Consider the following 26,946-nt stretch of genomic DNA (forward strand, 5'->3'; position numbering starts at 1 on the left):
GTGCAGTCTAGTAAGTATCTTGAATGTTTTATCTGAACTTCATTTTCTGTCTTCCAGTCCTGTAGGGTTGAGATTGGAACTGCTCCTCTGTTTACGAACACTGTGTCAAAACCCTCCAAGTATTATGAAGGTATGCCACTATTAATGTGTCAATATATCTGTGGCGTCCAGTAGTTATCTAACAAGTATTTTCAAGCAACTTTTATAACTTGTTTTGTGAAACACAGGTTCTTGCAGTGATGAGACTAATTTCCCAAAAGTCATTGTTGCTTTAATATGCTGTATTTAAAGTGTCGGCTGATTTCTCTACATAATAAAACAAGTAACATAATATGTAGGATATATATATATATATATATATATATATATATATATATATATATATATATATATATATATATATATATATAATTTTCTCTTAATGTATATGTAATCTGTTATTACCCAATCTTGTTTTATTACTATTTTATTCCCAAATGTAAAGTGCAATGAAATATGCTGGCGTTTAAGTACCAAGTACCTGTTAATAATAAGATACAGATGTGTCCATATATACCTTTTCCTTCTACACAATCCATAGAGGTCACAGGCTTTAGACCATGGGTATAAGTGGAACAGTAGGAGTCCGGGCACCAAATAGTTAAACTTCCCCCCCCCCCAGTATACCCCAGGCAGGCCAGTTCAGTTTGGTGCCCTGCAGGAGCAAAGCACATGTTAGAGACTGCTCTGCAGTCTGAGCTTCTTTTTTATTTAATTTAATTTTATTGTTTGTTTGTTTTTTATGTATGAGGGGCAGCGCTAGGCGTCCTACAGGACTGCCGCTCCACCGATCCCCGGCGGTCGTGGCACTGGCAAGTGGGTCAGTGACCTCGGCCGGTCCCCCAGCACACACCGGGGAGCCGCAGCCAGGGGGAGCAGTGTGCCAGGGAATGGGCACGAACGGTGCTCAGAGGTAAGAGTGGATCCCTGTTTACAGGGAGCTGCTCTGCAGCGGCTGTTACCGCCGATATGGAAGACCACCGACGGTGCTGATAACGGTCGCCCAGGCCACCTGGCACCTCCGCTAGACCACCAGGGCACAGGCAATGGGGTGCTTCATTAGAAGCAGCCATTGTCCTGGGGGACTGGTTCAGCTAGGGGGAGGTAAGCTCTCCCAATTATGCCCCTCTCCCGCTCCCTTGGCACACTCCCTCACTGCGACAGCCATGCCACAGGGATTCTACCACCTCCTCTCTCCCCTCCCAACTGTGACACTGAGCAGCCATTTTAAATTGTGCCTGCTTCAGTCAGTCTCTGGAGAGTACTAAGGGCTCTTGTCTCCCTGTATACCCATTCCTCTGCGGTCAGGTTTTACACTACATTCCTTCCTACCGACTGGGGTTTGGATTGTTGAGCATTAACTGTCCGTTGATACAGCATTGAATGTTTCTGTGTGCATGTATTCGTGTTCAAAAGTAGATTTTATTTCTAACTTTCTTCTGACAGTTTAGTAAATCCATTGTCTGTAAAGCCCTGCTTGTTGTGGGGTGAGGTCACATTCATTGCATTCCCCCTTTTCTCCTTCATCCACCAGTGGAAACTGGAGGCTAAGGCGCTGGGGTATAGACGGGTGGATGAGAGGAGCTGGCACTTTAAATTTATAAGTGTCAGTGACTCCTCGCCCAGAAGCCCCAGTTTTAGAATCATGCCCGAGAGAGACGGTCACTTGGAGCTGAGCTCAGCCCATAAATTAGTAATTTTACCTTTTTATTTTATCTTAATATATTTTTAATATAATTTTACAAAAATATTTTTCACAAAGCATTGAGGACAGACTGACAGCTGCACCTGTCAGACTGCGACATGAACGCATTAGGGGACCCGCCGCCACTAATTAAGAGTGAGTGTCCGGGTCCCAATTATCCTGACATTTGTCAGGGAAGGGACATTCCGCAGCCTAGTATATAGGCTGTGTCCATGTTTCCTTGTTTACCGCAGTCCTCATGCTGGCAGCAGGTAAGTTATACTCTTCCCCTGTTTAGCAGGGGACTGAGTTCAATTAAAACTGTGGTGCTCCCTTCATGTTGGGACCGCAGCTGCCGGCGCTAGTTAGGGTGGAAGGGGGGTGGTCCTGCAGTATCTTCCACAGCAACAAGGCTGTGGCTATAGCATTCCAGCACTCTCACTATTAAGAGGTTGTGAGTACACTGGGGTGTTTTCTGGGCTGCTGAGTAACTAAGGGAATTTTTATTGGGGGTGGGGTTCAGTGACTCCTCTCCCTCTGTACACTGTGGCTCCTCTCCTTGTCAGAGTGTCCTCTGTTCTTTGTGTGTGTGTCTGACTGCATCATGAGAGGTACAACTGCTAAAACATCACAGAAGGTGTTTGCTTTAAATATAATGCCAAGCTGCCTCAGGCACACTCTGATGGTGCAGCTTTATGTGAGTCCTATATGTCAGGACCAGTTATTGCAGGCCCATCTTCAGATGCAGCCCCTATGCCGCCTTGGATATCTACCTGGGAAGGTGTTATGGCTGATCTCTCCCCGGAAATGGCTGCTGCACGCAGAGATAGAGAAGCGGCTGGGAACCAGATCCCTGTTTCGGATTCTGTAGTGAGAGAGCCAAGTTGGGCGAGACCTGGCCCATTCTGTGGAGGGCTTGGCTCAATGCATGGGTTCTTCTGCTTCCTTTTGTAGGGTTGGGGTGGCTGCTCGACCATCTAAGAAAAAGAGGCTTCTTCCAGCGGTCATCCAGTTGGATGACTCTGACGCAGAGCCTCTTTCGCAGGAAAAGGAGGAAGGTGAGTTGGAACCTTTGTCAGACAATGACGATCTTCATCAACAGTCCTCTGATTCAGGTGTCCAGGGAGTGGAAGCCCTTATCCTGGTGGTCAAACATGTATTGAAGATTCCAGATGAGGAGTACACAGAATTTCCTGATGCATCACTATTTGGAACAAAACAAAGGTTTACTATTTTCTTTCCTTTTTCACAGGAATTAAATACGCAGTTGTCTACAGCATGGCAGCATCCTGACAAGAATTTTCAGGTGCCCAAACGGATTTTGTCCATTTACCCGTTTCCAAAATCGGTTACGGAAAAATGGGAAGCTCCTCCTCCAGTAGACTTGTCAGTCTCATGACTTTCTAAGAAAACCACGTTGCTTGTTCCTGCAGCCACAACCCTTAAGGACAGTTCCTACCGTAAACTGGAAACCTCCTTAAAATCCATATAGGGGTGTTGCTCAGACCGACTTTGGTTGGCTCTTGGGCCAACAAAGCTGTGGAAAGATGGGCGGAGGAATTGGTCGGTGGACTTGAATCGGGAGTGTCGAGATCCAAACTTATTGTTTTGGCTGAACACATTCGTGAATCTGCTGTGTACCTGGGAGAAGCGTCTAAGGACATTGGTCATGTCGGTTCCAGGATCTCTGCGTCAGCCATAGCGGCTCGAAGAGCTCTCTGGTTAAGGTCTTGGCAAGCCAATATGGACTCAAAAAGAGCTGTGGAGGGCCTCCCTTTTACGGGGGATATCCTTTTTGGACCTGAATAGGACAAATGGATTTTCCAGGCTACAGGGGGTAAGTCGACTACTCCATCCACTGCTCCAGCTCCGCTTTGTGCTCCGGCTGGCCTTCCTTTCGTTCATTTTGGGCCCCTCATTCCTTTAGGGGACGTTCACGTGGTGCCTCATCAGCTACCTGTAGAGGCAGAGGTCGATAGTCTGGTTCAACCCGTCGTCCTGATCCCAAATGGTCCGAAAAACCTTCCGCATGGCGGGCCCCAGGCCCACCTGGGAGACTCCAGAGTGGGGGCTCACCTTTTGCGATTCAGGAAGGTCTGGTTTCAAACCAGTTAATCGATTTTGATTCGCAATCTGGTGTGTCTGGGGTACAAACTAGAATTTGCAGAACCCCCACCTCATCTGTTTTTTACCACCGGTCTTCCCGTCTCCCAACAGAAGCGGAAAGTACTTATTCTCCAAGCAATTCAGAAGCTCGTGGTTTCTGAGGTTCTGATACCTGTTTCAGTCCAATAGCGTTGTCTGTGTTTCTACTCAAATGTCTTTTGTAGTTCCGAAACCAAACTGCTGTGTCAGGGCTGTTTTGAATTTGAAATCGTTAATTCTTTGGTGTTTTAACAAATTCAAGATGGAGTCTCTTCACTCGGTGATTGCAGGGAACAGGGGGAGTTCCTAGCATCCATGGACATCAAAGATGCTTATCTTCATGTCCAAATTTGGAAGCCACATCAGGCTTTTCTTTGATTTGCTGTAAAGGAGAAACATTTTCAGTTTCAAGCTCTACCCTTCGGTCTGACGTCGACGCCTCGGATCTTTACCAAGATTTTGTCTGTGGTGATCACTCATCTCAGATCATTGGGGGTCACTATTGTGACCCCCAATCAAAGCTCCATCTGTTAAGATTCTCAACTAACATGTAGCTTTAACACACCGGGTCCTTATCCATCATGGATGGATAATCAACTTTCAGAAGTCCAGTCTGATTCCATTTCGACACCTCCAATTTCTGGGAATGATCTTGGATACGGAGGCTTACGGATCTTCCTTCCAGTGGTCAAGGCTTGGGCTATTTGTCAGCTTGTCCTCCTGGTTCTCAAGCTGAAGCGGGTGTCCATTCATCTTTGTATTAGTCTCTTAGGAAAGATGGTGGCAGCTTTCGAGGCTCTTCAGACTTCATTTCTTGTCCTTTTCAATTGAATCTCCTGGCCCAGTGGTCCGGATCACATCTTCATATGCACCACCTGGTACGACTGTCACCTCAGACTTGAATCTCCCATCATGGTGGATTCAACTCGATCACTTTAGTGCAGGTTGCCGATTCGGTCTTTGGAACCAGATCATTCTGACAACGGATGCCAGCCTCGGGGGTTGGGGAGCGATGGTTCTGGACCATCACTTTCAGGGCCGTTGGTCTCAACAGGAGTAGTCTACCGATCAACGTTTTGGAACTCCAAGGCCCTTCTGGACGCAGTTTCTCTGCTAGCAGGTCAGCCGGTTCGTGTCCAATCAGACAACGCGACAGCTGTCGCATACATAAATCTGCAAGGCGGGACGCGCAGTCCCATGGACATGCACGAGGTAACCCGCATCCTTCGATGGGCAGAAAGCCATGTGGTGGCAATCTCAGCAGTGTTCATTCAGGGAATGGACAATTGGGAGGCCGACTATCTCAGTCGCCAGGACATTCATCCTGGAGAATGGGCTCTTCACCCGGACGTTTTCCGACAGCCAGTACGGAAATGGGGAATGCCAGAAATAGATCTCATGGCATCCATACACAACCATCAGGTACCCCGATATCGTTCCAGGACTCGAGACCCGGATGCAGAGGTGATAGATGCTCTGGCGGTTCCTTGGAGTTACAACCTTTTGTACCTCTTCCCTCCTTTTCCTCTGCTTCCACGTGTTCTCTAGCGGATCAAAAGAGAAGCGGCAACTGTCATCCTAGTTACTCCGAACTGGCCACGGAGGACTTGGTTCCTGGATCTTCGGCAGCTCCTCGTCAGGGATCCTTGGCCATTGCCTCTTTGACCGGGTCTTCTACTTTTAAGGTTCTTGCTTTCAACCAGGCTTACAGCGGCTGCGTTTAACAGCGTGGCTGTTGAGTCTGCTCTCAAGACGGAGTGGTGTTCCGTACTCTGTAATACCTACTATGCTCCGGGCTCGTAAGTCGATCACTTTGGCTCAATATCATATGTCGGGCGTGCTTATGTGGCCTAGTGTGAGGAACAGAGGTTTCGCACTACTGCCTTTCGGATCTCCCATCTCCTTCTTTTCCTCCAGTCCGGTTTAGATGCGGTTTTCCGCCTTGGTTCTCTGAAGGTTCAGGTATCGGCAGATCCCACAGGTTGACATTTTTACAAGGGGTTCTTTGAATACAACCTCCGTTTATACCGCCTACAGCGCCGTGGGATCTTAACTTGGTGTTGACCTTTTTCCAATCTTCAGTGTTCGAATCTTTGGAAGACGTAGATCTTTGGCTTCTCGCTCGGAAGACTGTCCTCCTTTTGGCTTCGACTAGGAGGATTTCTGAGTTAGGAGCTCTTTTTTTTTTGTCAACCTACTTATCTGATTTTTCATGATCATCGCGCGGAACTCCGTAATAAGGCATCCTTCTTGCCAAAGGTGGTTTCTGCCTTTCACATCCACCTATTGTGGTTCTGATGTTGTCGGATACTTCTGTCTTCCGTCACCCTAGATGTTGTTCGCGCTCTTCAGATTTACTTGGCCTGAAACACTGCCTTGCGGAAGTCTGATGCCTTGTTTGTTCTTTATGATGCTTCCAAACGAGGTTGGCTGGCTTCTACGCAGTCTTTAGCCAGATGGATTCGTCTGGTCATTCGACAGGCCTATACCTCTGGTGGCCGGGTTCTGCCGGCCTCTATTTCTGCCCATTCCATTTGCTCCATGGGAGCCTCCTGGACTTTTCATCGTGGTGCGTCTGCTTCCCAATTGTGATGTGCGGCCACTTGGTCCACGGTCCATACCTTTGTTCGATTTTATCGGTTTGATACCTTGGGCAGCACAGATGGTGTAATGTTTAGCTTGTCTGCCTAACAGCATTGAGGTCGTGGTTGAGTTTCCCACTATGACCCTAACTGTGCGAAGTTTGTATAGTCTCCCTGTGCTTGCGTGGGTTTCCTCCCGGGTGCTTCGGGTTCCTCCTACACTCCAAAAATATACTGGTAGGTTAATTGGGTTCCAACAAAAATTAACCCTAGTGTGTAAGTGTGTATGCATGTGGTAGGGAACTTAGATTGTAAGCTCAACTGGGGCAGGGAATGATGTTAATGGACCAATATTCTCTGTAAAGCGCTGTGGAATATGTGTGCGCTATATAAAATAACTGGTAATAATAATAAATACCTTTTGCGGCCTCCGAATCTAGTTTCGGTTGCAGGGTTTTGCAGGTTTCTCCGAGCTCTCCCGCGCGGGGAGAAAACTTTGGGACGTTCCCAGTGTCTTAGCCTCCAGTGTCCCCTGGTGGATGAAGGAGAAAATAGGATTTTGGTACTTACCAGTAAAATCTCTTTCTCCGATTCCACAGAGGACACTGGATGCCCTCCCAGCACTGCTTTATCTGCCTCGTGTTATGTTTTACACATCTTGCATGTTATTTGTGTTTTTCTTCGGCTCTGCCGTTGTTTGACTCCTCCTCCTACTTTGTCTCTCTTCATTCTGTTTCCGTCTCCTCGGGCTCCAATTCTCTAAATGGGGCTTCTGGGAGATAGAGGGGGAGGAGTCACTCACACTTATAAATTTAAAGTGCCAGCTCCTCTCACTCACCCGTCTATACCCCAGTGTCTTAGCCTCCAGTGTCCCCTGTGGAAACGGAGAAAGAGATTTTACTGGTAAGTACCAAAATCCTATTTTATTGCACACAGTAGTTTACCTAACTAGTATGTGGGGACTGCCCTGGATTACTTACTAGGTTTTCCGAGGGTAAAGCTCGCAGGGATGGGGGTGCTTCAGTGTTGTGTAACTGCTGGACTTGAACCTCTGTGCTTTCTCCTTGGGCTCCGTACTATGTTGGGCTCTGCTCCGGGATTCACAACCAGAATGTCAGTTAGCCATGACTTCCACCTGGAACTGGCCTGGACTACCTTTCTTATAGGTATGGTTGCAGTTGGCTTAGGGCTAGTGCACATCTTCTGCAGTGTCAGAGTGTGTCCGTCACACAGACTGGCAACCCCAGGGCCCGCTCCCCCTTCTAGTATCCCTACTGGGGCCTAGCTGGGTACCTTTATAGCATTCTGCTTTAGGAGCCATGGATGAAGCCCTTCTCGCTTTAAGTGCTGGTGTCTGCATCTTTCCAGCTGAGGCTGGACAGGATCCGCACTTCAGGCTCATTACTGTCTCACAGCACAGAGGTTGTATGTTTGATTCCCACTACGGCTCTACCTGTGTGAAGTTTGTATATTCTCCTTGTGCTTGCATGGGTTTACTCCCACACCAGTCTAGATAGTGCTGCGTCCTAGTCTAGGAAGTGTTGCGTTCCTGTCCGTAATTGGAAGTTCCTCAGCTCTCTGGGACACTGTCTAATATTTCGGACCTTTGTTTATTCCATACCGCTGCTAAATGTAGCCATCCGGTTTAACAGGATAAGAGCTGTTTTTCGCTTCAAGGTTGCCGAGGCCTACGGCCACCACCCTTAATATTCAGGATCAGGCCTTGGTTAGTACTTGGACAACCTGGGAATACCAAGTGTGGTAGACTACAGACCCCTGAGGTTAGCGTTTTGTAAAAGGTATGTCGAACTGTCAACTGACCGGAAGGCTTGCCCTAATAGGCACCTTCAGATATTTAAGACCTGCATCCTTCAGTTCTCTACGTTCTGCGGACCGGACATAATGAGCCTCCTCCTCGATGGATGCTTACTTGGCCCGTCTAGTCAAGAACGCTGCCCTTTCTAGTCCAAATACGGCATCCATTGGGATCCGTCAGACAGGACAGTGGAACTTTCCTTTAAAAGCGACTTATAATACTGCAGACGCTATCACACATCCAGTCCTGACTTCTGCTTATGTAGCTATAGCCTTTTTAGCTGAGGTCTAAAGAGCATCCGTCCAACCTCCAGTTTCCCATTGGAACGAGCTGCGTCAGGTGAGAACATCTAAGGGTGGCCTCTTTTATATAGAAGAGGCAACAATCTCTACTGGTATCCTGACTTCAGGTGGCGCACTGACTCAGACTTTAGGAAGGCCATAGGGGCTCTTCCACTTTCAGGTCATTATCCTGTTTTGGACAGCATGGTAGCCACAATGACTTGGTCCAGGACGACCTTCCTCACTTCTGTGGCTTAGGTCGCGATCTTCTAATTTTTGCTACTTACCTTGGTGGGAATAACCAAGAGCCAACCTTTCTCAGGGCTCTGAGTTACCCAGGTCTACCAGTTATCCTACCTCCAGGCCTAAAAACAGGCTTGCGCTTCACTAGGCAGACCTCCTAGGGGGGTTCCAGCGTGGGAGGACAACACTTGCGGTTTCCATCACCTAGATGGCAACCGCGTAGGATAACTGATGGTGAGGTTTTCTCTCCTGAGGCTACACTGGAGCATTTCAGATAAGACCTTAGTTCCTATTTTTTCCAACTGGGCTTTTTCACACCCCACTGGCCTCCTGAATGGGACTTTTTGCCAGTCTCTTCTTTGTTCACCTGAAATTCCTAATCAGGCTTTTTTGGTGAGCCATGGAGTCTCTATCCATCATTTTGGCACTGGCTCTGGGGAAACTCAGGGACTCCTTGGATTTCCAGGAGGACTATTTGCAGTTTCCTATCCGGCCCAGTCACCAGAGTTTCCTCTGGCATGCGGTCCAAAAGGAGCATTCTCATTTTCAGATCTTGCCATTTGGTCTTTCCAGAGCCCATCGACTTTTAACGAAAGTCATGGTAAATCATTTACGCCATAGGGGCATCAGATTTCTACCTTCTCTAAATTACCATCTGATCCTTTCCCGGTCTCTGGCTGTTCTCAAGGAACACATTGGTCCCTCCAGTCCCACAGAAAGCTCATCAATGGGATGTATTCCACTTAGACTTTGTCGCAGGAGATGTACCTTCTAAGGGCATTGCTGGATTACTAGGTACAGCGGGTCTTCTTACCAGAAAAGCTTGGGACCTATAGGCCAGGTCTCAGAGTTTTTGGTAGTTGCTGAGTATTAATACACTTACATTTAGATCCTGGGCTCGTTTGTCTCCATATTCGTCATGGCGGCGTATGCCCAGTTTCACTCCCAGCTTCTTCAGATGGATGATGGTCCCTCTGGGACAGGTCCCACCAATCACAAGGAAACCGTAATGACTTCTTGGCGCTAAAACCACAATAAAATATGAACTTTAAAAATGAATCTGAAAAATTAATTGCTTAAAACACAGTGATGTCATATATTTGTATTGGTAAGAATATATCCACCTCAAAAAATGCTATTTAAAAGCATTTTATTTTTAATTGATAAAATATGAGAATTTGTAGATAAATAAAACATATAAAAAAATCTAAATACTGTGTATTGGTACAGGTTAGGAAAAGGAGGGATGATCCTACCCAGTTGAGAGTATGGAGCCACAGGATCTTAAAATACAGGGTAAGTCCGGACTACCCTGTATAGGCTCCAAAAGCTTGTTCTCAAACGGGCAAGGTCGTCCCAAAGGTTAGGTACAGCATGCACAGTCCAACCGATGCGTTTCGAGCTTCTCTTGAGCTCTCTGTCAAGGTGTGGATGCTTTCAGTCCACTTTATATACCCCCACTAAATGATCTGGAAGCTGAAGACTGGAAGTTTGCGGCCGTTGACTTCCGGTTTTGCGTCCACGTGGTTCCGTGTGTTACCAGAAGTACGCGCTTCATGACTTCCGGTTTCCGTACAGGCGCCGACTGCGGGGGATGCTCTCAACATGTTCTCACACTGGAGTGTTTGAAGCTCATTTGTTCGATGATTTTAAGTCCCTTTATGGTATAATATCTTCTATACAAAGGGTTTTGAGTGCATTGACTCCTCCAGAAAGAATATGAACAAACAGAAAAATCAATAACATAGAAAAGGGAAATTTTAAAAGGGGAATTTGAAGAACTTTATATTTTTAAAGATGACAATGGCTCAGACCTTCCTGGAAGGTTATGTTCTTCCTCTTGTGGTTCTGGCGTCCCATTTAGACAGAGGCCGCCCCCTTTGGTATTCCACACAGGGTCCTCCTCACCACTGATTGTTAACAACCTTACTGGGTCAGTGAACAACTTCCCTGAGTCTGGTGCCGATCAAATTTGTGGATCTTCGAACAATCTTCAGAGCTCTCTGCCTGGCTTGGCTGCACCTACAGCATGGTCCGCTCCAGGTTCAATCCGATAATGTGACTGCCATCGCCTACATAAACCAGTGGCACTCGCAGTCACGTGCATTGAAGGTGAATCGTGTTATCATCTAGGCAGTGTGCCAACTTCCGGCTCGGTCGGTAGTCAACCTCCCCAGAGTCCGGGTTGGGGAAGAGAGCTTCCTCGGCCACCTGGGCATCTACCCTGGTGAATAGGGGCTTTGTCTAGATGCCTTTCGGATCCTAGTTCTTCACTGGTGGTGGCCTGACATCGCCTTGGTGGCATCTCTGCATGAACACTAACTATCGTGTACTGCTCCCATACCTGGGTTCTGGGATCCCTTTGAGTGGACGTCTTGGTGGTCCGGCAGAAGTTCCTTCTCTTGTATGTCTTCCCTCTGATTTCGTGGATCTGCGGGCTGCAGTGGAATGAAGACATGGTAATCATGGCTGCTTCCTATGGGCCTTGGTGAGCTTGGTATGCAGATCTTCTATTAATGCTCTGCTGTATCTTCCTTGTGACTGGATCCTCTGTCTCTGGGCCCATGCTTCTATCCGAATCTGGCCCGTCGCATTGCTCTTGACTCAGTCTTAAGCACTTATGGGTTCTCCAAGTCGGTCATTCGTACTATGCTGTATGCCTGTAAGTTCTCCTCTGCAAGACTTTGTCACTACTTGGGCAGATTTACTTTGCTTGGGATGCCGACTGGAATTTTTTTCCCCAGAGAGTTCCGCAGGTGGGGCTGGCTTGTTCCTCCGCCTCTCTTCTTGGAAGTTGCAGGTTTCCACTGTCTCCTCTTCAGACGCAGTTTACTCTGATGACTGAACTTTCCTTCAACATGTTGTCCTTGGTCGGTGTTGTTCCTCGACTACTTAGACTTTCTTTTTGGTGCTTCGAGCTCTTCAGTCATCGCCCTTTGAGGCCTTGGCCTTGGGTTCCCATGCTCAAGCTCCTTTTTTTTTTTTTTTTTTCTACGAAGGAGGCCTCTTTGGATTGTACCGGATCTTTGTGGTTCGGACTCTGGTTCTCTGTGGACGGACCCCCTTTGTAAATGGGACTGGCCGGCTTTTACACAGGACTTAGCCAGTTGGCTGTTTAATTTTCTGTCGCGCTTCCGCGATGGTGGTCCTTTCTGTTCCATCTTTGCAGTCAGATTTTTTTCACCAGATTGTACTTCTCAGGTGGCTCGACAGAGGTGCCTCGGCTGAGCAGCTTCGTAGAGAGGCCCTATAGCTATATTCCGGTTCTGTTCATTTAACACCTTCTCTGCTGCTGCTTTTTGCCGAAAGGGTTCTCAGGGCAGCTCTGGTGCATCCCCTCCCATAATGGTATAGCTTTGGGACATCCCATGGTCTAAGCCTGTGTCCCATATGGGTTGTGTAGAAGAAAAGACGACATGTCTTACCTGGTTTAAGTCTTTTCTTCGATCTCCATAGGGGACACAGGCCGCCCACTCTGATGCACCAGGCTGGCAGGCTTTTTTTTACTCTATTTCCAGTCCTCCTTTTAGCCTTTCTGGGTGTTTGGATCAGTCTATGTCTGTCTGTCTTCCTTCTCCTCTTCCTCGCTCCTTTTATTTGGCACATAATAGTGCCAAAGGGTCTTTAATAAAATGGAGTGAAAGTATACCATTAATGAGGTTCACAGCCTTGTCCCAGAATTTACGGATGCGGCCACACTCACAAAAGTTGTGAAAGAAGTTTGCATTTCAAACATCATCCAGTTTCTTCTGGAATCATGTGAGCTATTTGGCTTTGAGACATATAAATTCTATTGAGCACATTGAAGTGTACTGCCTGCAGCTTAGCAGACTGTAATACTCTCATAGTTCTATCATAATACTTAAAGGCTATGGGTATTCCAAATTGGGAATCATCTGCGACCACAATTTTTTCAGAGTTTTTCTGTCTTAATTGTCTATAAATCTGACATCAAAAGTTTAGTACGATAAGTATTAGTAACAAAATATACACTGCGCTATAATCATGGTAATTCGGTAGGTGACTATGTAAAAAGGTGTCTATACACAGCTGGTTCAATGTATATATAATTTCACTTATAAAATGGACACACAAATAATTTGCACAAAAACAATCAAGCAAAGTTATTTGACACAAGATACATAATTGTAACATGCAAAGCATAAAGAATTAAATACAATGTTGCTAATTGGAAAGAGCAGCTAGAAGGAAAGCAGTTCAAATCTTTATTACGATATTGCTGTTTATAATAAGTATAGCTGAGTATGCTTAGTTCTTAGTATATGATGTCCAGTATGCTTATAAATAAGTACACTTCAGGGATCCATCTAACAAGAATAAATGTAGCCTTCTTTAAATTGATACCTGTAGACTACCTGTACACACACAGCGGCAGCCACGGGGAGGGCCAAGCCCCCGACCCGGCCGCCAGGACACAGTGTGTACGAACGACCATCACCTGCAGATATCACTGCAGATCACTCGATCGATCTACAGATATATCTGTATAGTGTGTACCCACCATAAGTCATCTTCAGTATCTGGGTGTAACATCGAAGATGGCCTAGTCTGGCTAAAATGTCTTATCTGCAAGTACATACAGAAATTGGAGTTGGGTATGTCAAATTTATCTGATTTCATGAAATGTAAGTAATTTACCACCAGGATAAAAGCCCTCTTTTATAGCCGCCAATCCCTGATGCCTCTTTCAGACATACCGAGAATCCCAGGAATTTGGCCTGCCTCAGTCAAATTCCTGGGTTGCCGCATATGTCTGAATGGTACCTACCCGGTAACACGTTCCCAGGTAGCCGACCCTTCAATTGACCAGGGAATTTCCCGGGACTTAAGTCCCGGGAAATTACCCTGCTTATGTCTGAATGGTGCTACCTGGGATTTTACTCCCGGGCTGCACCAAGCAGCTTTTACATTGAGTTGGCAGCGCAGAGCGTCCTATAGGAAAGGAGGGTCTCGACCAAATACCCGGGAATTTGCACAGGAGAAATTCCCAGGTCTGAGCAGGAAATTTCCCAGGTCGTATGTCTGAAAGGGGTATTATTGCGCCAAGTAAGTTGATTCATGTATTTAATGGCTGTTGGGAGTTGTAGTTTTATTTCACAAAGTGCTGTGCTGTTCAGGGTGCCCTTCCCCCTCAATGACTAGATTTAAAGCCAGGAAGTTGCTAAAGGGATTAACGGGCTCTCCAACAGATGGTATTTCTGTGGTCACAATAAAAAAAAAAAAAATCTGATACATTTTCTTTGGTAAATATTAGTTTTATAACCGATAATTATTTAAACCCGGTTATCATAACTATGATTAGCTTATATGTGATAAAGTGGCTGCCTATTCTTTTATTAGTGAGTTTATTTACACAAACTAAAGTATTTCCAACGTGTCCATAATCATTTGTAATCTTATGTTTGAAAGTTACGTAAAACAGGTTCTCTTGCTGACCATTCAACCTGATTTTATTGTCTTGAGTCTGGAGTTAAGTGTTTGATCTAAAAGGTCACACTGACCCAGCATTTCCATAAGCAATCCACCAATTAGGATATTTACATAAAAACTTTTTTTTCAGTGCTCATCACCAGGGGTTAACTGATAAGCAAGCTATATAATGAAGATAGCTTGGGTGTTTGTTTAATGTCTTTCAAGGCCTTTGACACAAGAAAGCTTACTAAGGACTCATGCTCTCAGGAATGCACATGTAAGCCGCTGCTCCTACAATAGAAATAACTATTCCCATACCTACCGTTTATGTGTATGTATTAAAATATATTTGTGTGTGTACATATTCATGTGTTCACGCTAGGCAGTGTTCTCCCCAGGCTGTTTTTTGCGGGTGCACCACCCGGCAAGAAACAGCCTACCACCCGGCACTTTGGGAGCCTGCAAGTGGGGACAGTATCTGGGAGCTGTATAAAAAGGAACAGATCCTATAGACTTTGCAGCTTTTTCATAATCGGACTGGGCATCTAATAAGAAGAAATATAATATAATATGATATATAAAATGTTATTTCAGGTTAAATCATTATATGGTCAGGGTTTAAAACATTTTATTATTGTGAAGGGCCCCACCCAGCTACTTCTTGATAGCTCCACTGAAATTTTTTCAGCCGGGTGGCATCAAGAAGTAGATGGGTGGGGGCCTTAATAATAGTAAAATGTTTTAAACCCTGACTTTATAATGATTTTTACTTAAAATAACATTTTATATATTAATTCTTACTAGAGGCCCAGTCATCTGATTATGAAAAAGCTGCAAAGAAAGTCTGTAGGGTCTGGCCCTTTTTATACAGCTCCCAGATACTGTCCCCACTTGCAGGCTCCCAAAGTGCCGGGTGGTAGGCTGTTTCTTGCTGGGTGGTGCACCCGCAAAAACAGCCTGTGGAGAACACTGGTTAGCGTGCCATTGCGTTGGGAAGGCGTTGCAGGGGCGTGCTTGAATTATCCACTGCGATACCATACGCAGCCTGAGACCTCATAGCATTCGCTGAAGTAAGCAATTCCTGAGTGAGGTCTGACCTGCCTTAACTGCGTATGGGTCCGATGTTACCGATATGTTTCGCTATATTGCCAAAGTATACGAATGTGAGTAAGGGGAAGTGGGCGTCCTTATGTCAGGCTGCAATTGCACTGTGAATGCAAACATTAACATAGCACCGCTGATGTTATCAACTGTGTTGCGTGCATATAAGCAGGATAGCGAACCTTACTGAATCAGACACTATGTCCATGAAGGGTGGCAAATGGTCATCAGTGCATCAAGCAATGCAACGTTCCAGTCAATGATGTGTTCAGGCGGACCAGCGGACCAAACCTATGCCATGTGAACACACCATCTGGTACCTCCTGCACTGAATGTGAATGTGATTTGAGCCAGTGTCGCTTGTCTGTTACCATGGACAATTCTGGCCAGACGCCGTTGGTCATTATCATTAAGCACCTGTGATCAACCACTGCGCTGTTCACGGTTAGTGGTAATGCCTTTTATACTATGTATTCCCGGTACACACGTGACACCGTAGATCGAGGAATGTTCACACAACTTTCGGAAATTAAATGTCCCATCCATCGGGCACCCACTATTATTCCCCATTCGATAATTCCTGTTGCCTTGTCATGAGCAACCTAGCGGTGTTCAAACCAACTTGTGAGATGTCAGAGTACAACTGATGCAGGTCTGTCTGGGCATTTCCAAGACATCGCAGTATGGTGACGCCACGTACCATTATCTTTACATACTGCTATCTCATGACCTAAATGGACTCTGCTTCTGGTCACCTCAGCCACCCAGTCCTGCCCCTCCTGACCCGGTATACTTACCACCACCCTTCCCGGTCATCTTCTAAGTGCTTAATCCTCTACTGCTGGTTGGTGCAGAATGTCGACATTGTCCTCATGTCTACATTATGATTATTATATATTTATTTATTCTTTATTTATATTGCGTCACAAGGGCTCTGCAGCGCCTTACGCAAAGTACAGAAACAGTATGAACAAAACAAGATCAAAGTGACTTTGGTACAGAACATTTCAGGACATGGACAAGGTTTATAAACATTGCTGCATCAGCAGTCAAAATACCAAAATAAGAAGCAGGGTGGCAGAACCCAAGGAATAGGTCCTGATATAGGAAGTGGGGAGGAGATGATGGTATAAGTTAGGGAAGAGGACCCTGCTCGTGAGAGATTAGTCTAAATGTGTGTGTGTATATGTATGTATACATGTATGTATGTGTGTGTGTGTGTGTATATATATACACATATATATATATATATATATATATATATATATATATATATATATATATATATTATATATATCTCTCTATTTATCTATCTTTTGGTGTGTGTGTGTATATAATTATATACATACATACCACTCACGCACAAGCCCCAAGCAGGACAGCACACCTCAACTTTAGTAGGAGAAATGCAAAAACTTTTAAGTCCTCAGCCATCATTTAAAAAGTACAGACATTGCATACTTAGCCCGGTTTAGGACATTACAGTGAAGAGGCCTTCTAGCCATTTTGGTGTCTGAATACACCTTTTTCAAGAGCTCAAAGTACACCAATTAGCCAATGAATACAACCATCAAATAACATGCAGCTGTGGTCTCTCACCTGATCTGTGTCTGGCTAGAGGTAAATGCAGGCAGGCATACTCCTGAGATTTTATATAAAAATTATTAAAATAAACAAGTTATAAATATCTTCTTTGTATTATTCTAATCATTTTTATAGTTCACACTCGCCAGCTTTGTGGAGCTCCTTGGGACTTGAGGGAGAAGAGAGTTGAGTCAGCAACAGCTCAGCCTCGCTTCTGTACAGTCACACTGCTTACAGAGCTGGGGGGAGCCACACCATGGGCAGCAAGCTGCACAGAAAGAAAGATAATAGAGACATGCCTCTGAGTATAGGGTGGAGGGGGACATCTTGGATGTGTCATGTGACCAGGAAGTGCACTGCAGTGTTCCGTAATGCAGGTAGGAGAATCAATGGACACTGAAGCTTAGTGTTGTCAGGGCAAAGTTGAGGTGCCCATCCACTAGACAATTAAGTTGAGCAATTGCACGATAACGATCGTTTGCAAAAATGTCTAAAATGAACAGCGATAAGCTATCATCGTGCACACATGCTGGACTACCTGACGATAAAGTGATTGATGAGCCTGCACTGAACGACTGCTCGTTCAGTGCAGGCTCATCACAGACTGACAAACGACTGCACGATTACAATGTCGTAATTGTGCAGTCATTTTCATGTATGCTAGTGGATGGGCACCTTTACAGTGAGTAGGGGTAAGACAGGCTCCCAGCTTTAAGACTCATTTCCATGTGTGCCTCCCCAGCCATTGACCTCACCGCATGCCACTGTCTGGTGCTATAGCGATACCATTGCCAAAGCAGGTATAACTCACGTGGATGCAATGATATTGGCGTTTAGAGTTTGATTCTTCGATGGTAAGCATCACCACGCCGGTGGCATGCGTCGTCGTGCTGTTTGCCGTGATATCCAAATGCATAATCATACTGGACGCTATGTTCAATTGTAAAGAGTAGCCAAATACACAGTGCAAGTATGTTTTCTGGATAATGTGACATAAATAAACTGATCTATAGATGACATGTGGTTATAGAGCATCACATCAAATGCTTACTTCAAAGATATAACAACATAAATCAACAATTGAATCAAACAAAAACACTAGCATCCAGAGGTGGGGAAAGGCTACATAAAGCCACCATGGAAGTATGTGTGCATGATGCAGCATTACCCCCAAAAATGGACACCAAAGCAAAACTTAAATCCATACGTGTAAATAAACATGTATCACTATCCAATTGATTCTGATTTTACTAAGTATATATAGGAAACAGGAAAAATCCATTAGGTGAAATGAAGTTCAAAGTTCACTGACATTTTCTTTGTGATAAAGTTTCTGTTGGCAGTCACCTCTGCGCAATGGTGGAATATAATTGATGGGCATAAAGTGAAAGTTACGGATGGTATGTCCCTTTTCTCCAAAATGACCAGCCACCTTTTAGAACTTGCTACTTTAATCGAAGGCCGATGGAGGGCCATTCTCTCCTTTTTTGTAACATTCAAATGTTTGTTTCACCACATATAACAGTTTGCGAGGGCAAGAAATTATATACACCACATATTTGCTTTCACGGTTCATGCAGTGTCTTAATCTGTAATATCATCCATTTTGTTGAGAAAGCCAAGGTTTATCCGATTGAATGGAGCTAACATCAGAATAGGATATAGCATCCTTAATGTTGGTTCTTCTTTTGTAATAAAAGAATTGAGTGTGACCAGATGACCTTGCTTCGCCGCAGATTATTTTTGATCCTGGGGCTCTAGGAATTACCTCCTACCATCAGTAATTGCCTGTTACTGACTCCGTCCACTGCATCGTGGATGGGTACCACGCTGGCACCAATAATTTACGAACAGCACTTGGAATCGCTTCTCCCAGGCTCCTACCATTGGCACCTGGAACCGCTTTATTCTGGGTTTGTGTGGGCATGCTGCTGCAACACTTTCTGGATAGTGTCGGCTAGCTTCCACTGGTCCCTCACCATAGGCCAGTCTCTGCAGGGTAGTAGTCAGAGGACTATAGCTTGGAGACACTAGCCTCAATCCAGGACAACAGAGAACGGAATAGCGTTTTGCTCTATTCTGTTAGTCACAGGAAACCAGTGTCATGAAGCAAGTAGATGTTTATTGCTCAGTCTTTAAAAATACATTTACTCCATAGTATACAGATAGTCTTCAGAAGTACAGACATCTCTGAGAGTCAGAGGATATCTACTTTCTTCTTCAGGATCCATAGGCTCCACAGGGAGACCTTGGTGTGTAGGTGATGGAACTGAATCCATGCACCACGCAGTTAAAAGCTTTCAGCTCCCAGGATGCACTGTGACACTCTCCCTATACCCTGCCCCCGAGCCAGACACACCTCACAGTCGGTCACCATTACGCAGGTGGCTGTTTTGGCAGTCCTTAAGCTTGTTATTTTTATGATTTAATTTAGTTTCATTCTTCTTCAGAGCGCACAGCAGCAGACAAGTTGGACGTCTGTGCAGCCGCTCCATCACCCCTCCGGTGCCGCGACGCCAGTACTGATCTGGGGATCTCGGTGGGCTTACTGGGGGTCAGTGCTAGTCAGGGCCCCCGGAGAGGACCCAGACTGCAGCCGGACACTAAGGGGACAGGTAAGGCGGGTCACCGCTCGTGATGACCCCTGTGTTAAGGAAGTCCATGCCTCTGGTCTCGGGACAGACTGGAGGTGGCTGAGTGTGGACGCAGGCTTTAGCCACCGCGGTCCACTAGACCAGTGGGACATTCGGCTAGGGAAACAGCGTCCCGGGGGTTAACGATTAGCCAGGGAGACAGCTTCCCCATTTCAGCGGTTCCTCCCCTGAGCTCAGGGCGCCTTTCCTCTGAGGTCTGGCTTTCCTGAGCTGTTCTCCTCGGCCACGCCCCCTCTGAGGTTTCTGGTGACCATTTTTTTTTTAATGGTGCAGTCGCAGCTCTCTCAGGACAGCGCGAGGTCCGTTCCCCCTGCATACCTCTCCCTTGGGTTAGTGTATGTAGCACCATAGCCTACCAGACACTGAGCGCCAAATGTAATAGGGTGAGAGTTTAGAAAATGTGAGAGTTTAGCAGTAAACTCTCACATTGGTTGAGTTTTATCTTCAAAATGGGAAAACATCTGAATGAGATTTTAAATCGTGAGAGTTTTTTAAGTCTGAAAAAAACATGCAAGTTCACTCTGTTACTTTTTTTTTTTGGACTCTATTACATTGGCAAAGTTTAAAAAGTGTCAGAAACTCTCACTTTTCTAAACTCTCACCCTATTACATTTGGCCCTAAGTCTGTTTAGTTGATTGTAGTGCCAATTTGCAGTGTGAATTCTGCATTGTATGTGACTAATGCTAGCACTGCCTGTCTGTGTTTTCTTTCCTAACTGTCAGTATATACCTATACCTTTCCTCTAATTCTGCCCTAATACAGGTGTTCTTAGGGTGGTTCTTTTACCTCACATATATAAAAGATAATATTTGTGAGGTCTGTCACATACTGTTGTGCGCTGCACTGTGCCATATTTAGGCAAAGGCTCCTGCAGCTCAAAGCGTCAGACAGGACCAGTGTGTCGCATACTTAGGCAGTGGGCTCCTGCAGCTTATCCCAGCATCAGGAAAATTGGGTATATGTGTTCTGCTCTCTGATATGAATATAAGCTGCTCAGTATTAGTAATTCAGAATATATAAGGAAGAACTAAGTGCTGATAGAGAAAGCATTGAAGAAATACATATAAATAAATGATAATAAATAAATGAAAAAATAAATGGAAAATAATAAATAATAAGAAAATAAAAATGAAAAATAAAAATAATCAATGTAATGTTTAAAAGCCCTTCTGGGACGTGGTGTTTAGTGAGCAGTATCACCTAGTCTTTGTTTAGAAGATGTCCATGGAGTAAAAGCTGGGTACACACCTAAAGATTTTCTGTCCAACCATCCAACTAGTTGATTGGTTGGAATGAAAATCTGGTAAGGTATGAAAGCAAATGACAATCAGCAATTTGCTCCCAAATGCTGGAAAATGGACAAAAACTGTTGTTTGAACAAATTGTTTAGATTATTATTATTATCCTTTATTTATATGGCGCCACAAGTGTTCCGCAGCGCCGTACATAAAACCTAATAAGTGAACAAGAAACCAGTAACTTGCAGGACAAGGACACGATTTATATACATTGCTGCAATAGCGATTAAAGCACTCACAATAAGCTGCAGGGAGTTGGCAGTCACGTGTTAGGTGCCCTTATGGGGAGTAAAGAGTAGAAGAAAATGTAAAGAAGCACATGAGGGAAGAGGTCCCTGCTCGTGAGAGCTTACATTATAAAGGATCAAACATTTAACAAACTTGTCTGTACGTCCATTTTCATCTATTTTCTGGCATTTAGGACCAAATTGCTGATCAACAGTTACTCACATACGTTACCAGATTTTCATTCCAACCAATCAACTAGTTGGATGGTTGGACAGAAAATCTTTACGTGTATACCCAGCCTAAGACTTCTAACACTAGCCCTTACTGGCCCTACCTTAGACTTGCATGTAGTCTCTCCGGTCAGTGTGTTTAGTCGCCTGGGATCCAGTGTCTGATAAGTTTCCCGAGTCCACGAGTACAGCGTGTCTTCTCCGCGGTGCTAAGAAGTGACGTCAGATGCCGATCACGGTGTTTCTTCCGAACTTTTTCCAAGTGCTGCTCAATACAGTGGGTCCACAAGTACAGCGGAGAAGACACGCTATACTCGTGGACCCGGGAAAGTTATCAGACACCGGATCCCAGGCGATTAAACACACTGACCGGAGAGACTACATGCAAGTCTAAGGTAGGGCCAGTAAGGGCTAGTGTTAGAAGTCTTACTCCATGGACATCTTCTAATCAGAGACTAGGTGATACAGCTCCCTAACACCACATCCTAGAAGGGCTTTTAAACATTACATTGATTATTTTTATTTTTCATTATTATTTTTATTTTCTTATTATGTTCCATTTATATCCAATTATTTTATCTTTTATTTATTATCATTATTTATTTTATGTATTTCATCAATGCTTTCTCTATCAGCGCTTAGTTCTTCCTTATTTATGCCAGCATCAGTCTGTACCAGACTCCTGTACCACAGCAGACTGTCATTCCCTTACAGGGACTACTGCAAGCTATGCACCCACCATGGGTAGATGTTTTCTCTGCTTCAGTGCAGAGCCTGGCGGCTTCCTCTACTGCCCTTCAGACCATGTTGCAGAGTGAGAAACCCATGAAACCCGCTAAGCGTCCTGTGTTGTTGTCCCAGTCCACACTCTTTGAGTCTGAAATCTCATCTCACGACGGGGATATTGCGGATGCATCTAACCCTTATTCCCCTCTGCAAGAGGCGGAAACTAGGTTGAATATTAATATTTCTGCCTTGGTGCGTGCGGTAAGATCCATATTGGCAATAGAGGATGACGAGCCTGCCCTTCAATCCAAATACCCTCAGTGTAAACGGGTAAAGGTGGCTTCGGCAGTATTCTTTTTATCATACCAGCTGGTAGATCACATGGCTGCTGCCTGGTAAGAGGTATCAGCCTCAAAAGCGTTTGGCTTCATGTTATCCATTTCCTGAGGCTCATTGTAAAAAATGGGAATCACCCCCTGCGGTGGATTTTCATGTTACACGTTTAATAAAGAGTGCTTCGCTAACTATGCCTTCCATTTCTTCCTTAAAGTATCCTACAGATAGGAAGGTGGAAACATGCCTGAAATCGATTTACTCTTTCAGGAGCTATTGTCCGCCCATTCATGGTTATCTCGTGGGTAGCTAAAGCTATAGAGAGCTGGGCCAATGCGATTGAGGACTCCTTCCTCACGGAAGCTCCTGAGAATCAGGTGTCATTGGTTTGCCACACAGACGGGCGGGCCTCCGTCTGGGGGATCCCGGAGTGGAATGCTGACTTCTTAAGTACGCCCAGTGCTGGTGTCAACCCACCAAAGACACCTGGGTTAGAGAAGCGGTCTCTCACGGGTACACTCTCCAATTCCTTTGAAGACCTCCTCACCAGTTTTTTCTGCACAGGCCCTCCTTCAGACAAGAACTTAATCGCGTAATTTTTGAAGAAGATTGCAGAATTTTCTTTTTTGTTGTTTGGCAGCTTGTTTTTTTTATGAAAGACTTTTTATGGAATAACAGCAGCTTTGAGATTTAATCTTTTGGCCACAAGTACTATCAGATCTATAGACATCAAAATTTCTCCCTGAGAAGTACTGTTGCATTTTTATTCGAAAGATCGGTATACACTGAAGTTGTTTGCCTCTATTTTGAACTTCATACACACAGCGCTGCAATACTGACACAAAAGTTGTTACTTTGTTTTTATGTGTTAATTATCTAACAAGTGATGCTGGGTACACACTAGATGATAGGTCGCTCCGATCCGCCTGATCGGACAACATATCTGGCACATTGTCTAGCGTGTATCCGATATGTCGCTGACTGCGCGCTCCCTTGCGTCGTCCGCGTCATCCTCAGTCGGCCCTACATGCAGGGCCCCCGCCGTTGCTGCCCACATCGACAAGTGTGTATGCATTTGCCAATGTCGGGCTGGGTACACATCGCTAAGTGTGTACCCAACTTAGGTGTCATATCGAAACATTTTCTCCCAGTTAATATTGTAGTAAGTATTTGTACATTCCAGGGGATGTAGATGATAGATTTGGCTATTATAATAGCCTGTTGTGTGTCATTTCTGTTAATTTAAAATTGGATAGACAAAAAAAACCCTGATGAGAACTGTAACATCATAGATGTGTATAATTGATTTAAGTTTAGTGAATATGAGAATAAAAGATAATACATTCTCATCACCAATTATAACCCCTACAGTGCTGCATTGCAATTTTAAACACACGTGCCGGGCTCCAGCCACATGGCGTATTGGCACAACTTGAAGATAGTACAGGACTTTGTGCCAGTGCCTTAAAGATGGCTTGTCTGTTTTTTGTGGAGGAAATGAAAAAGTGTGCAAAAAGATTTCTCTCAATAGGCTCCTTTTTCTTTTAAGGCTTGTGTAATGTTGTCCTGTCCATACTTTAAACATTTAGTAACTGCCTCATTCATAATCCTGCTTCAGAAATTGTTTGCCCATGGCAGAGGTTCCCAAACTCCGCCATTACAGTCATTGTTTTAAGGATATTCATGCTGACTACTCACTCTGCCTAATATATCCCACTCGTTGACAGGTGCCATTGTAATGAAATAATCAATGTTATTCACTTCACCTGTCGGTGGTTTTAATGTTATGGCTGATTGGAGTATAGTGTAAAGGGGCCCATACATCTACCGACTGTTACGCGATCCTGAAAACCGATCGGAAATGTCAATTTGCTGGTTGGAAAAGCCGACCGACGGGAGTCAATATTCTTCAATCTGTTGGAGGATCGTTGAAATTATACATGTTAAATTTCACTGATTTGCAAATTACGATCATACACAGTCGAATCAGACGTGTGTCTAAAGTGACACTTCAGCAAACCCTGCTGCGTATGGAGCTCCGAAGCAAACTGATGTTCACTGCACCTATGCTAACAAAGATGCATTAGGAGAAAAGGCTTCAATTATCACGCCTGTATCGGAATTGGACCTCTGCTGATTGGCGAAGGGTTGCCTTATCCGATGAGTCACGTTTTATGCTTCATCGAACAGATGGACGTTGGCATGTGAGGCGAGAAACATCGGAGAACAAACACCCTTCAACCAATGCTGGAAGAACTCAAGCTGGTGGTGGTTGCATTATGGTCTGGGGAATGTTTTCATGGCATTCTCTGGGCCCACTCATCCATGTGGAAGGCACCCTCAACTGGTTTGGTTATGAATCCATCCTTGCAGAGCACGTACATCCATACATGCTGATTGTCTTCCCTGAGGCGGATGGGATCTTCCAGCAAGACAATGCGACATGTCAGACGGCAAGAAATGTCCGACAGTGGTTGGACGAGCACGACCAAGACTTCCATGTACTTCCCTGGTCCCCTAATTCCCCATACTTGAACCCAATTGAGCATCTGTGGGACCACCTCGATCATTGTGTTCGCTCTATGGATACTCCACCACGCACCCTCCAGCAGCTGTGGGATGCACTGCAATCAGCATGGCTTCAGATACCTGTGCCAACCTACCAGCACCTTATTGAGTCACTCCCAGCCCGTGCTGCACACGGCGGTTACTCTGGCTATTAGCTGGTGGTTATAGTAATGTAACTCGACTTTGTATTTTTATTGTTATCTGCAAATCTGTGAAACCCAACATGTTGGATTTCATCGATTCTCTGACCTGGAATCTGGGGATCGCAGAATTGCGACAATCAGTCGCTGGTGTATGGGGGCCGTAACACGTGTGTGGCAGGGCAGAACAGTTGACAAAGGTCAGATTTCCATTTGTGCTGCTCTAATCTCACACCTCAGTTGGTATAAAGTGCAAGAAGACGACATTCTAAAATCTAGTGCAAAATTATTTAGCTTGAAATACATAGAATTGGTTACTGTTGTCTGAGTTTACCTTTTTATCTTTTTTTTTTTTTTTTTTTTTTTTTTTTAGGTTTTCAATGATCCAATACATGGTCATATTGAGTTACACCCCTTATTAGTACGCATTATAGACACTCCTCAGTTCCAGCGTCTGCGATATATTAGACAGCTCGGGGGCAGTTACTATGTGTTTCCAGGAGCCTCTCACAACAGATTTGAGCACTCCATTGGGTATGTGTTGACTTTATCCTGTTCGTTTATTTCTCTCCCTCTCCCCCTCTCCCTCCCTCCCCTGTGTTTCAAGCAGTATTGGTCCTGTAGGGACACATATCACAACTACTTCTACAGATACAAGCTTCTTTGTCATGCCCTCCTTCAGATCTGATCCCAGCCTACTCCTCATCATGCCAAGCTGGGAGAGAGGTAGGACTGCTGAAACTGTAACCATGAAACTCTGTTGCTCACATAGATGTAATTTGTATTTTTGCACAGTGTTGGTCACCTGGCAGGAAGCCTTGTACAGGTCTTACATGAGCGTCAGCCAGAATTACAGATAAACCAGAGTGACATGCTGTGTGTCCAGATTGCAGGACTGTGTCATGACTTGGGTAAATATCAATCTAATTGTCAATTTATATGGATAATTTCTTATTTATATACATATATATATATATATATATACCACTTTTAGTTTTATTTCATAAAGTTTTGAATGTATTTTTTAAACTGTATTTAAATATTTTTATTTAAAAAATATACCTAGGGGGTGTTTTCCACCCCCATGTATCCATAGGCCCCCATTGTTAAATCGCCTGCCACTCAGCAGGGGAAATAACATCACCGGCGGTTCTAATCCCGACAGCAGCAGCCCAGCAGAGGAGGAAAACCCGATAGTACTTAGGGTAAGTATAACAAACCTAATTTCCACCCCCCCCCCCCCCCTAAGTCTCCCGGGGGGGTGCCTAAACCTAACCTCCCAGGGGGGGTGATATCAACGCCTGTCATTAGTGCCTTGCCGGGATTAGACAGTCAGGAAGCTGGCGATCGGGATTACGTCCGTCTCTGGGTACACAGATACAGTTTTTGGGTTTTTTTTTCTTCTTCAAAGCTGCAGCTACATTCTTCTGTAAAGGACTTATATTTTTTGTAATATTTAATTTTTCTTCACCAAGTGGCTGGCAGGGCAGCTGCTGTGCCATGCTCTCACCAGCCACTCCAACGGAAGCCCGCTTTGGTGGTCGGAGCACTGGCAATTGGGCAATATGCCCCATCTCTTCTCCACCAAGACGCTGAGCAGCCATCTTGCTGCACCTGTCAGACGAACTGCCAGAAATAGTGACACTACTCCTGCCCCCCCTTGTACCTCGCAGCCAGGTGTCCAGTCATTGTTTTATATCCCTACCTCAGCTTCTGCTGCTAGTGTAGTTGCAAGATTTTACTAATGTCTTTAATGTTACGTTGAATTTCCCCTGTGTGTTTGCTGTTAAAGGTATTTCTATCCCTGTGTAATAGTTTATGCTATAGTCATTCGGTTTTGTGCTATTTTAGTTTTGTTTT

The 26,946-nt window shown here is 44.9% G+C and overlaps 1 protein-coding gene across 2 annotated transcripts in view; it reads left to right on the plus strand.

The window, feature by feature from the left end:
• The window catches only part of SAMHD1 (SAM and HD domain containing deoxynucleoside triphosphate triphosphohydrolase 1), a 100,151-nt gene that overhangs the window by 6,241 nt on the left and 66,964 nt on the right, over window positions 1-26,946 (plus strand). For both annotated transcript variants that reach the window (XM_088480671.1, XM_088480672.1), the window contains exons 3-5: window positions 58-130; window positions 25,460-25,620; window positions 25,882-25,997. In XM_088480671.1, coding sequence (XP_088336797.1) covers window positions 58-130; window positions 25,460-25,620; window positions 25,882-25,997 — 350 coding nt within the window. The remainder of the gene's footprint in view (window positions 1-57; window positions 131-25,459; window positions 25,621-25,881; window positions 25,998-26,946) is intronic.

Source organism: Taudactylus pleione, unplaced genomic scaffold (genome assembly GCF_031769625.1).
Source record: "Taudactylus pleione unplaced genomic scaffold, aTauple2 ptg000256l, whole genome shotgun sequence".
In the NCBI taxonomy this organism is placed as follows: domain Eukaryota; kingdom Metazoa; phylum Chordata; class Amphibia; order Anura; family Myobatrachidae; genus Taudactylus; species Taudactylus pleione.